Source organism: Coregonus lavaretus (assembly GCF_964263955.1).
Source record: "Coregonus lavaretus genome assembly, chromosome: 15".
Lineage (NCBI taxonomy): Eukaryota > Metazoa > Chordata > Actinopteri > Salmoniformes > Salmonidae > Coregonus > Coregonus lavaretus.
The window spans coordinates 1,006,575-1,019,394 of NC_140002.1; the positions used below are offsets into that span (position 1 = coordinate 1,006,575).

At 43.0% G+C, this 12,820-nt stretch overlaps 1 protein-coding gene across 1 annotated transcript in view; it reads right to left on the bottom strand.

Annotated features, from left to right (window-relative positions):
• The window catches only part of mlxipl (MLX interacting protein like), a 49,761-nt gene that overhangs the window by 35,410 nt on the left and 1,531 nt on the right, over positions 1 to 12,820 (bottom strand). The window contains exons 2-5 of the mRNA XM_084178305.1: positions 3,435 to 3,541; positions 2,789 to 2,871; positions 1,864 to 1,953; positions 1,714 to 1,755 (exon numbers count right to left, since the gene is read on the bottom strand). Coding sequence (XP_084034431.1) covers positions 1,714 to 1,755; positions 1,864 to 1,953; positions 2,789 to 2,871; positions 3,435 to 3,541 — 322 coding nt within the window. The remainder of the gene's footprint in view (positions 1 to 1,713; positions 1,756 to 1,863; positions 1,954 to 2,788; positions 2,872 to 3,434; positions 3,542 to 12,820) is intronic.

A 12,820-nucleotide genomic window follows, 5' to 3' on the forward strand; every position in this document is an offset into this window, starting at 1 on the left:
CCTCATCTCAACGTTCTCTTCCTAAACCCCATCCTCTTCCCAAGATGGCTAATTTGTTTTTGACCCAGTGTGATACTGACGTCACACTGACGTGACACTCACGTTCATAAATCCAGGAGGACAACAAAGGCCTTAAATGTCCCCCCGCTTAACAATGCAACCAATCAGCAAGTGGGTCACATTTGATTAAATTACATATTAAAGTCTGAAGCCACATCCTTGGTGAAAGACAGGTTGAGTAGAGAAGGGGGGGGGGGGGGAGGAATGGGGAGAGAAAGAGAGAGAGAGGGAGAGAGAGGGAGAGAGAGAGAGAAAGAGGGGGAGAGAGAGAGAGAGAGAGAGGAAGAGGGGGAGAGAGAGAGAGAAAGAGGGGGAGAGAGAGAGAGAGAGAGAGAGAGAGGAAGAGGGGGAGAGAGAGAGAGAGAGTGGCACACCCTGATCTGTTTCACCTGTCTTTGTGCTTGTCTCCACCCCCCTCCAGGTGTCGCCCATCTTCCCCATTGTCCCCAGTGTATTTATACCTGTGTTCTCTGTTTGTCTGTTGCCAGTTCGTCTTGTCTCGTCAAGCCAACCAGCGTGTTTTTCATACTCCTGTTTTCTTGAGCCCTGTTTTCTAGTTTTCCTGGTTTTTGATCATTATGCCTTCCCTGACCCTGACCCTGACCCTTACCCTGACCCTGAGCCAAAACCTGAGCCAAAACCTGACCCTGGCCCTGACCCTGAGCCTGAGCCTGACCCTGGCCCTGACCCTGAGCCTGAGCCTGACCCTGGCCCTGACCCTGAGCCTGACCCTGACCCTGAGCCTGACCCTACCTGCCGTTCTGTACCGTTTGACACTGCCCTGGATTATTGACCTCTGCCTGCCCCGACCCGGAGCCTGCCTGCCGCTCTGTACCTTACGGACTACCGACCTCTGCCTGCCCTTGACCTGTCCTTTGCCTGCCCCCTGTTTATATAATAAACGTCCTTTATTCTAACTGTCTGCATCTGGATCTTTTCCTGAGCCGTGATAAAGAGGGCGAGGAGAGAGAGAGAGAGAGAGAGAGAGAGAGAGAGAGAGAGAGAGAGAGAGAGAGAGAGAGAGAGAGAGAGAGAGAGAGAGAGAGAGAGAGAGAGAGAGAGAGAGAGAGAGAGAGAGAGATGTGCCTCTGTCTACATCTTTAGCCTCATTTATTCATTTGAAGTTCCTTATTTGTAGGGCGGTTTCTTTCCTGCATTATTGTCTCACATGACCATAGATTGGATAAAGTTTACTGAGAGAGGGGGGAGGGCGAGAGGGAGATTAGAGGTATTGTCACTGAAGGCAATCAAAATGGGAGTAATTTGATCACCAAGTCGTTTTGCATGTTTTCTATTTTCTTTTTCCTGCCTCCCACTGTTTTTTATTCTCAGACTGACCAAGGCCAGCAGAGTCTGAGTAACTCACATATGGTGAGCTTCCAACCTACTAAAGGTAAACACAATATCACTGGGTCACTGATCCCCTCCGTCAATATCACACAAACATAGACAAACACACACACACACATCCATGTTTGGCTAAACTTAAAGGCACAAACAATCAGCTGTCAGAGGATGATCAGTTCTCATACTTGACCAAACATATAATTATTGAGACGTGAAAATTTTAGCGTTTGACTAAGGAGTGCCCAAACTGTCAAGGCCTGTTCCAAAAAGAGGGAAACTAAAAGTAGAATTAACTATTTATCTTACCTTCTGTAGCTTTGATAAAAGGTCATCTTTGTTTTTCTGAAACTACAACGGACGAAGAAGAAACTGAATTTAGTACAATTGGTGAATAACATTAAAAGATAACGTGTATCAATGGGATCCTTGTCTATGTTCAAAATGATCACCACTCACCCTCTTCTTGTAATAGATCCTCCACTTGTGGTATTCTCTGATCACTACCTCGATCCCACGCTTCCAGTAGCTGCCTTCTAGAACTATAGCCTTACAACAGAGAACAAAAAAAACATAGGAGTTAATAGGTATGGTGTGTCCAACATTACACACTATTCCCTATACGGTGCACTTCATTTGACCAGGCCCTACGGGTAGCGCACAAAATATGGACATGGTGCCATTTCAGACACAGTCAGAGAGGAACAGGCGAAGTCAGAGGGATAACGGGGTAAAGTCTGTCTTTCCAGCAGGTGGCGTTATTTTTATTTTTATTTTTTTTGCTCACCCAAGCGAGGAGCTTTTGAATGGAGGTCAATGAGAGAGTGTCGAATTTGGTTGACAAAAAAAATAGAATGGCTTATTTGATTAAATAGAAGTTCAGTAATGATTAGGTTGTTACAAGTGCACTGATAAGTAGGACACGTGACATCTCGGCAACTTTGTGAAAAAACACTTTATATGGGAGTTGTGCCTGGTCGTCATTTGTTACCACAGCCACAAAGTCATATACCCCACCTATTTCTAGAATGTATGTTCTTAAAACCTTAACTACACTGCTAACTGTACTGTATGCCTAACCCTAACCTTAAAATTGTTGTTTTCATGAATTTTTACAATATAGCCAATTCTGTCTTTGTGCCTGTAACTAGTGGAAACCATCGTGCCTGTTGTTCACGCGCGTATCTGCCCTCTGGCTAGAATGGTCCAGCTAATATCTTATTTTATTAACTGCCTTCCATTTTATAAGACATTTCTTTTCATTGTTAGAGCGGCCACTAGAGTATCAGGTCAATATAATGGCTCATCTGTGAGGCAGTCAATGTGTCTTTGTGGCTGCATAGGCTACTTCCTCACTAGGCCTTGGGGGTCAAAGGTCACCTACTTCAGGTTTGCAGTGGGCGTCGGCCTCGGAGCCCTCCAGGGGGGTGACAAACCCACACACAGGGTTCTTCCTCTTCTCCACGTCTGGACCATGGTGAAGAGGAACAAAAACATGCTTACCATAATAATAATAATAATAATAATAATAATAATAATAATAATAATAATAATTCATGGCTGGGATTCATGGTTCGTGGTTCGATGGACTGCGTAAATTCTCTCAATAAATCAGTCAATTCTGTTTTATTTGTTTTTGTTAGTTTTTTTCAAAATGTGGCTTCAACATCAAGTGCATAAAGTAATGGCATTTTAATGAGTATGTTGTGGCATAGGAAGTAGTACACTGCATCGTCTGAAAATTCCATTCAGCTCACATTATACAGATGTTTTTGTAGGAGGGATCCCACTCAGGGCCTCAACAGCTATGGCACTATTCTCTTTGTTGTTTGATTGTACTGTAGTAGAGAGTCGATGTATCAGTTCTGTTGTGTTTGACAATGCTCTCCTTGTCTGTTATCAGATTAAACAACCTAACCCTAACCCTGGGACGACAGAAGACATGCAAGACATTCAGAGTGAAAGAGAGGAGGAATGTAGTGAGAGGAGGAGAGGAGAGAGAGAGGAAAGGAATGGAGAAGTCAACCCACACTGAATGAACCAAGCTCTCCAGATCCCATTATTCAGACGGATCTTGTCTCTCCAGAGCAGCCGCAGGCCTTTGAAAGACTTCCACTTCGGAGAGACTATTTTACCACTGAAAAGACATAACATATTTTAAAGCAATCTAATCACACAATATAAAGGCGATAAGACATTAGACATTATAAAGGCTTATAACAAGTAACAAATAATTATACCTGCAAGCTTTCAGTTAAGTTTTACCATACATTTTAATTCCAAAATCTCTATATAATGCTTTACTTTTAGTGCACTATATAGGGAATAGGGTGCTATTTCGGACAAAAGCAGGCAGTTTTGAAGTGAAAACCCTGTCAGCAACCATGTTCAGCAAAGGAGAGGAGGCACATTAACTGGGTGCAAATTGACTTGATGAAGCTAATGGGGTAAAAAAAATAATGAAATTCACCCATCTGGAGGGTGACTAATACATGTTCTCTGGAAAATATAGCTTTAACAGATTAAGTACCTGACATAAGATATGGTGTTAACACATAAAAAACATGTTCATTAGCTACATGAGTGGACATTCCAAATAAATAACAATTCCTGTGCTAATATCCTATCTGATTCCATCTTGCATTTAATTTGACAATAGCTGAATTGATTGGTTATGCTTGAAGATTGATTGATTGGTTATGCTTGAAGATTGATTGATTGGTTATGCTTGAAGATTGATTGATTGGTTATGCTTGAAGATTGATTGATTGGTTATGCTTGAAGATTGATTGATTGGTTATGCTTGAAGATTGATTGATTGGTTATGCTTGAAGATTGATTGATTGGTTATGCTTGAAGATTGATTGATTGGTTATGCTAGTACACATGAAGACCAACTGTTGAATCCTTAGCATGATATACAGTGGGGGGAAAAAGTATTTAGTCAGCCACCAATTGTGAAAGTTCTCCCACTTAAAAAGATGAGAGAGGCCTGTAATTTTCATCATAGGTACACGTCAACTATGACAGACAAAATGAGAAATAAAAATCCAGAAAATCACATTGTAGGATTTTTAATGAATTTATTTGCAAATTATGGTGGAAAATAAGTATTTGGTCAATAACAAAAGTTTCTCAATACTTTGTTATATACCCTTTGTTGGCAATGACACAGGTCAAACGTTTTCTGTAAGTCTTCACAAGGTTTTCACACACTGTTGCTGGTATTTTGGCCCATTCCTCCATGTAGATCTCCTCTAGAGCAGTGATGTTTTGGGGCTGTCGCTGGGCAACACGGACTTTCAACTCCCTCCAACGATTTTCTATGGGGTTGAGATCTGGAGACTGGCTAGGCCACTCCAGGACCTTGAAATGCTTCTTACGAAGCCACTCCTTCGTTGCCAGGGCGGTGTGTTTGGGATCATTGTCATGCTGAAAGACCCAGCCACGTTTCATCTTCACTGCCCTTGCTGATGGAAGGAGGTTTTCACTCAAAATCTCACGATACATGGCCCCATTTATTCTTTCCTTTACACGGATTAGTCGTCCTGGTCCCTTTGCAGAACAACAGCCCCAAAGCATGATGTTTCCACCCCCATGCTTCACAGTAGGTATGGTGTTATTTGGATGCAACTCAGCATTCTTTGTCCTCCAAACACGACGAGTTGAGTTTTTACCAAAAAGTTATATTTTGGTTTCATCTGACCATATGACATTCTCCCAATCCTCTTCTGGATCATCCAAATGCACTCTAGCAAACTTCAGACGGGCCTGGACATGTACTGGCTTAAGCAGGGGGACACGTCTGGCACTGCAGGATATGAGTCCCTGGCGGCGTAGTGTTACTCTGCAGGTCATTCACTAGGTCCCCCCGTGTGGTTCTGGTATTTTTGCATACCGTTCTTGTGATCATTTTGACCACACGCGGTGAGATCTTGCGTGGAGCCCCAGATCGAGGGAGATTATCAGTGGTCTTGTATGTCTTCCATTTCCTAATAATTGCTCCCACAGTTGATTTCTTCAAACCAAGCTGCTTACCTATTGCAGATTCAGTCTTCCCAGCCTGGTGCAGGTCTACAATTTTGTTTCTGGTGTCCTTTGACAGCTCTTTGGTCTTGGCCATAGTGGAGTTTGGAGTGTGACTGTTTGAGGTTGTGGACAGGTGTCTTTTATACTGATAACAAGTTCAAACAGGTGCCATTAATACAGGTAACGAGTGGAGGACAGAGGAGCCTCTTAAAGAAGAAGTTACAGGTCTGTGAGAGCCAGAAATCTTGCTTGTTTGTAGGTGACCAAATACTTATTTTCCACCATAATTTGCAAATAAATTCATAAAAAATCCTACAATGTGATTTTCTGGATTTCTTTTCCTCATTTTGTCTGTCATAGTGGACGTGTACTTATGATGAAAATTACAGGCCTCTCTCATCTTTTTAAGTGGGAGAACTTGCACAATTTGTGGCTGACTAAATACTTTTTTTCCCCACTGTTAACTCAGCAAGAAAAGAAAAACGTCCCTTTTTCAGGACCCTGTCTTTCAAAGATAATTAGTAAAAATCCAAATAACTTCACAGATCTTCATTGTAAAGGGTTTAAACACTGTTTCCCATGCTTGTTCAATTAACCATAAACAATTAATGAACATGCACTAGTGGAACGGTCGTTAAGACACTAACAGCTTACAGACGGTAGGCAATTAAGGTCACAGTTATGAAAACATAGGACACTAAAGAGGCCTTTCTACTGACTCTGAAAAACACCAAAAGAAAGATGCCCAGGGTCCCTGCTCATCTGCGTGAATGTGCCTTAGGCATGATGCAAGGAGGCATGAGGACTTCAGATGTGGCCAGGGCAATAAATTGCAATGTCCGTACTGTGAGACACCTAAGACAGCGCTACAGGGAGACAGGACGGACAGCTGATCGTCCTCGCAGTGGCAGACCACGTGTAACAACACCTGCACAGGATCGGTACATCGAACATCACACCTGCGGGACAGGTACAGGATGGCAACAACAACTGCCCAAGTTACACCAGGAACGCACTAGTGTTCAGACTGTCCGCAATAGGCTGAGAGAGGCTGGACTGAGGGCTTGTAGGCCTGTTGTAAGGCAGGTCCTCACCAGACATCACTGGCAACAACGTTGCCTATGGGCACAAACCCACCGTCGCTGGACCAGACAGGACGGGCAAAAAGTGGTCTTCACTGACGAGTCGAAGGAATGAGCGTTACACCGAGACCTGTACCCTGGAGCGGGATCGATTTGGAGGTGGAGGGTTGTTAGATTAATTTGGATTTTAAGAATAATGACTAAAGGATTTCACCCCAAATACAGTATAAATGTTAGAATTATCATGTAGTGTCAACCCACTAACAGAGGGGGCGGTACTAAACATTCAAGGGTAAAGGAGAAGGCGGAAACGGTTTAAGAATCCCACCTAAAGGTGGGAGGAGCATAGTGCCTTTGTTTGTCAAGGGGTATAAAAACAGTATGTATGTGTTTTTGGCACCAGAGCTCTCCATGAATAAACATACAAAAAATCCTTCTTCGTGGTTATGGACCTTGAATCATTGATGATTAAAACCAGAGCCTTACAACATCTGGTAATGATTCAAGCTTAGGTTGAATTAGAGATAGAAATTCACATGACAAGGGTCCGTCATGGTCTGGGGCGGCGTGTCACAGCATCATCGGGCTGAGCTTGTTGTCAATGCAGGCAATCTCAACGCTGTGCGTTACAGGGAAGACATCCTCCTCCCTCATGTGGTATCATTCCTGCAGTCTCATCCTGACATGACCCTCCAGCATGACAATGCCACCAGCCATACTGCTCTATTCTGTGCGTGATTTCCTGCAAGACAGGAATGTCAGTGTTCTGCCATGGCCAGCGAAGAGCCCGGATCTCAATCCCATTGAGCACGTCTGGGACCTGTTGGATCGGAGGGTGAGGGCTAGGGCCATTTCCCCCAGACATGTCCGGGAACTTGCAGGTGCCTTGGTGGAAGAGTGGGGTAACATCTCACAGCAAGAACAGGCAAATCTGGTGCAGTCCATAAGGAGGAGATGCACTGCAGTACTTCATGCAGCTGGTGGCCACACCAGATACTGACTGTTAGTTTTGATTTTGACTTTTGACTTTGTTCAGGGACACATTATTCAATTTCTGTTAGTCACATGTCTGTGGAACTTGTTCAGTTTATGTCTCAGTTGTTGAATCTTGTTATGTTCATACAAATATTTACACATGTTAAGTTTGCTGAAAATAAACGCAGTTGACAGTGAGAGGACGTTTCTTTTTTTGCTGTGTTTAATACTTCCTCAATCAAAGTAAGGTATTTGGCTGAATATAGTCTAGTAAACACCTGAAACATGGATTTAGTAGCAGTCTTTCTTTAGGGCTGAAGTATTTTTCTTGGCTCAGGTTGTGTGTGTTTTATTCATGGAGTAACTATCAGATTGTAAAAACTAGATTGGAGCATTGGGAATAAGAGACTTCCTCTCTGTGCCAAGGGTTGTTGTTGGCATGGCACACACACACACACACACACATACACACATTGAACAAAAATATAAACGCAACATGTAAAGTGTTGGTCCCATGTTTCATGAGCTGAAATAAAAGATCCCAGAAATGTTCCATACCCATAAAAAGCTTATTTCTCTCAAATGTTGTGCACAAATTTGTTTACATCCCTGTTAGTGATAATTTATCCTTTGCCAAGATAATCCATCCACCTGACAAGTGAGGCATATCAAGAAGCTGATTAAACAGCATGATCATTACACAGGTGCAACTTGTGCTGGGGACAATAAAAGGCCACTCTAAAATGTGCAGATTTGTCACACAACACAATGCCACAGATGTCTAAAGTTTTGAGGGAGCATGCGATTGCATGCTGACTGCAGGAATGTCCACAAGAACTGTTGCCAGATAATTTCATCTTCATTTCTCTACCATAAGCCGCCTCCAATGTTGTTTTAGAGAATTTGGCAGTACGTCCAACCGGCCTCGCAACCGCAGACCACGTGTATGGCGTCATAACCTCCCGAGTGGCGCAGTGGTCTAAGGCACTGCATCGCAGTGCTAGCTGTGCCACTAGAGATCCTGGTTCGAATCCAGGCTCTGTCGTAGCCGGCCGCGACCGGGAGACCCATGGGGCGGCGCACAATTGGCCCAGCGTCGTCCAGGGTAGGGGAGGGAATGGCTGGCAGGGATATAGCTCAGTTGGTAGAGCATTGCGTTTGCACCGCCAGGGTTTTGGGTTCGATTCCCACGGGGGGCCAGTATGAAAAATTAAAAATAATGTATGCACTCACTAACTGTAAGTCGCTCTGGATAAGAGCGTCTGCTAAATGACTAAAATGTAAATGTAATGTGGGCGAGCGGTTTGCTGATGTCAACGTTGTAAACAGAGTGCAGCCATAAACAACGAACACAATTGCATTTTATCTATGGCAATTTTAATGCACAGAGATACCGTGATGAGATCCTGAGGCCCATTGTCGTGCCATTCATCCGCCGCCATCACCTCATGTTTCAGCATGATAATGCACGGCCCCATGTCGCAAGGATCTGTACACAATTCCTGGAAGCTGAATATGTCCCAGTTCTTCCATGGCCTGCATACTCACCAGATATGTCACCCATTTGAGCATGTTTGGGATGCTCTGGATTGACGTGTACAACAGCGTGTTCCAGTTCCCGCCAATATCCAGCAACTTCGCACAGCCATTGAAGAGGAGTGGGACAACATTCCAAAGGCCACAATCAACAGCCTGATCAACTCTATGCGAAGGAGATGTGTCGCGCTGCATGAGGCAAATGGTGGTCACACCAGATACTGACTGGTTTTCTGATCCACGCCCCTACTTTTTTTTAAAGGTATCTGGGACCAGCAGAGGCATATCTGTATTCCCAGTCATGTGAAATCCATATACAGTGCGGGAAAAAAGTATTTAGTCAGCCACCAATTGTGCAAGTTCTCCCACTTAAAAAGATGAGAGAGGCCTGTAATTTTCATCATAGGTACACGTCAACTATGACAGATAAATTGAGGGAAAAAAATCCTGAAAATCACATCGTAGGATTTTTACTGAATTTATTTGCAAATTATGGTGGAAAATAAGTATTTGGTCAATCACAAAAGTTTCTCATCTTTTTAAGTGGGAGAACTTGCACAATTGGTGGCTGACTAAATACTTTTTTCCCCACTGTATTATGGCCTAATGAATTTATTTCCATTGACTGATTTCCTTATATGAACTGTAACGCAGTAAATTCTTTGACATTTTTGCATGTTGCGTTTATATTTTTGTTCAGTATACATATACATATACAAACACACTGAAAACATTGTCCGGGCAGTTCGAATACTATTTTGTCATGCATGCTTGTCTCATTCATTCCTTTGTCATTAATCTTTTCAAGGTTTTTGTGGACCTCTGTGAGTCGCTATCAGTCCATGACTCAGCCAACGACAGAACAGTTGTTTTCTCAATGGAAGGTGTTCTAAATGTTGGACACTGTACTGTACTGTATTACAGTACTACTATATACTGTACTGTACTATACTGTATTACAGTACTACTCTATACTATACTGTACTATACTGTATTACAGTACTACTCTATACTGTATGGTACTATACTGTATTACAGTACTACTCTATACTGTACTGTATTACAGTACTACTATATACTGTACTGTATTACAGTACTACTCTATACTGTACTGTATTACAGTACTACTATATACTGTACTGTATTACAGTACTACTCTATACTGTACGGTACTATACTGTATTACAGTACTACTCTATACTGTACTGTATTACAGTACTACTATATACTGTACTGTATTACAGTACTACTCTATACTGTACTGTACTGTATTACAGTACTACTCTATACTGTACTATACTCTATTACAGTACTATACTGTACTATACTGTATTATAGTACTACTCTATTCTATTCTGTACTGTATTACAGTACTAAATTATACTGACTATCACCAGTGGTTGTTAAATATTTTTTTTATAACAAATATGTGTGATGTGATGTGACATGGCGTGGCATGATTTACAGAAAGGACAGTGCTAATAATAATGTAATCAGCACTGAGCAGTTAAATCTCCTGCAGCATGCCAAAGTCTTTGTTTGTATCAGTTTGTATTGTTCATTACAAAAGGAAATACATTTATTTTGCAGTTTTATAGCTAATGCCATGCTATTCTACACATTTTGCAATGAGATCAAATGTTGCAGTTTAAAAGCAACTGTCCTGCTATTCTATACATTTTTGTTATAAATTATGACTTGTTCATATGCTATCTGGGGAGGGGGGCCTGACCTCCAAGGGGCCCCCAAAGGCTGCCAACTCAGTTACACTGTAATCCTGCATAACATAAAGGCTGCCAACTCAGTTACACTGTAATCCTTCATAACATAAAGGCTGCCAACTCAGTTACACTGTAATCCTGCATAACATAAAGGCTGCCAACTCAGTTACACTGTAATCTTTCATAACATAAAGGCTGCCAACTCAGTTACACTGTAATCCTTCATAACATAAAGGCTGCCAACTCAGTTACACTGTAATCCTTCATAACATAAAGGCTGCCAACTCAGTTACACTGTAATCCTTCATAACATAAAGGCTGCCAACTCAGTTACACTGTAATCCTTCATAACATAAAGGCTGCCAACTCAGTTACACTGTAATCCTTCATAACATAAAGGCTGACAACTCAGTTACACTGTAATCCTTCATAACATAAAGGCTGCCAACTCAGTTACACTTTAATCCTGCATAACATAAAGGCTGCCAACTCAGTTACACTGTAATCCTTCATAACATAAAGGCTGCCAACTCAGTTCCCCTGTAATCCTTCATAACATAAAGGCTGCCAACTCAGTTACACTGTAATCCTGCATAACATAAAGGCTGCCAACTCAGTTCCCCTGTAATCCTTCATAACATAAAGGCTGCCAACTCAGTTACACTGTAATCCTTCATAACATAAAGGCTGCCAACTCAGTTACACTGTAATCCTTCATAACATAAAGGCTGCCAACTCAGTTACACTGTAATCCTGCATAACATAAAGAATGCCAACTCAGTTACACTGTAATCCTTCATAACATAAAGGCTGCCAACTCAGTTACACTGTAATCCTTCATAACATAAAGGCTGCCAACTCAGTTACACTGTAATCCTTCATAACATATGTCACGCTCTGGCTCCGGGACTGTGTATTTTGAGCCAGGGTGTGTTCATTTGGTTGTGTTGTATTTGGTTGTGTTTCATTGTTTGGTCGTGTGACTCCCAATCAGTGGTAACGAGTGTCAGCTGTCGGCTCGTTATCTCTGATTGGGAGCCATATTTAAACTGTCAGTGTTCACCTTAGTGTTGTGGGTTTTTGTTCCTTGTCAGTCATTGTAACGGAGGACTTCACGTTTCGTCATTGTTTGTTGTTTTCGTGTTTCGGCTTTAATTTAATAAAGTCATGTTCACCTTCAACGCTGCGCATTGGTCCTCCTCATTAGACGATCGTGACAGAAAAACCCACCAAGATGGGACCAAGCCAAGGGTGCGAGTCGTCAGCCGGATTCAGCCCATTCCTGCTACTCGCACCAAGCCAAGGGTGCGAGTCGTCAGCCGGATTCAGCCCATTCCTGCTACTCGCACCAAGCCAGGGATGCGAGTCTTCAGCCTGGTGAGGCCTGTTCCGGCTCCACGCACCATGCAAAGGGTGCGTATCGTCTGCCAGGTCCGGTCCATTCCTGCCTCACGCGCCAAGCCAGGGGTGCGCGTCGGCAGTCCTGATCCAGCTAACTGGGTCAGATCGGACTGGGGACACTGCGGGGGGATTGTAGTAGGCTGGTGGTCAAGCCCGGAGCCGGAGCCGCCTCCGAGGAGCAATACCCACCCAGCCCTTCCCTATTTGGGGTGTAGGCGCGGTCGGAGTCCGCGCCTTTAGGGGGGGGTACTGTCACGCTCTGGCTCCGGGACTGTGTATTTTGAGCCAGGGTGTGTTCATTTGGTTGTGTTGTATTTGGTTGTGTTTCATTATTTGGTCGTGTGACTCCCAATCAGTGGTAACGAGTGTCAGCTGTCGGCTCGTTATCTCTGATTGGGAGCCATATTTAAACTGTCAGTGTTCACCTTAGTGTTGTGGGTTTTTGTTCCATGTTCCTTGTCAGTCATTGTAACGGAGGACTTCACGTTTCGTCATTGTTTGTTGTTTTCGTGTTTCGGCTTTAATTTAATAAAGTCATGTTCACCTTCAACGCTGCGCATTGGTCCTCCTCATTAGACGATCGTGACAACATAAAGGCTGCCAACTCAGTTACACTGTAATCCTTCATAACATAAAGGCTGCCAACTCAGTTACACTGTAATCCTTCATAAC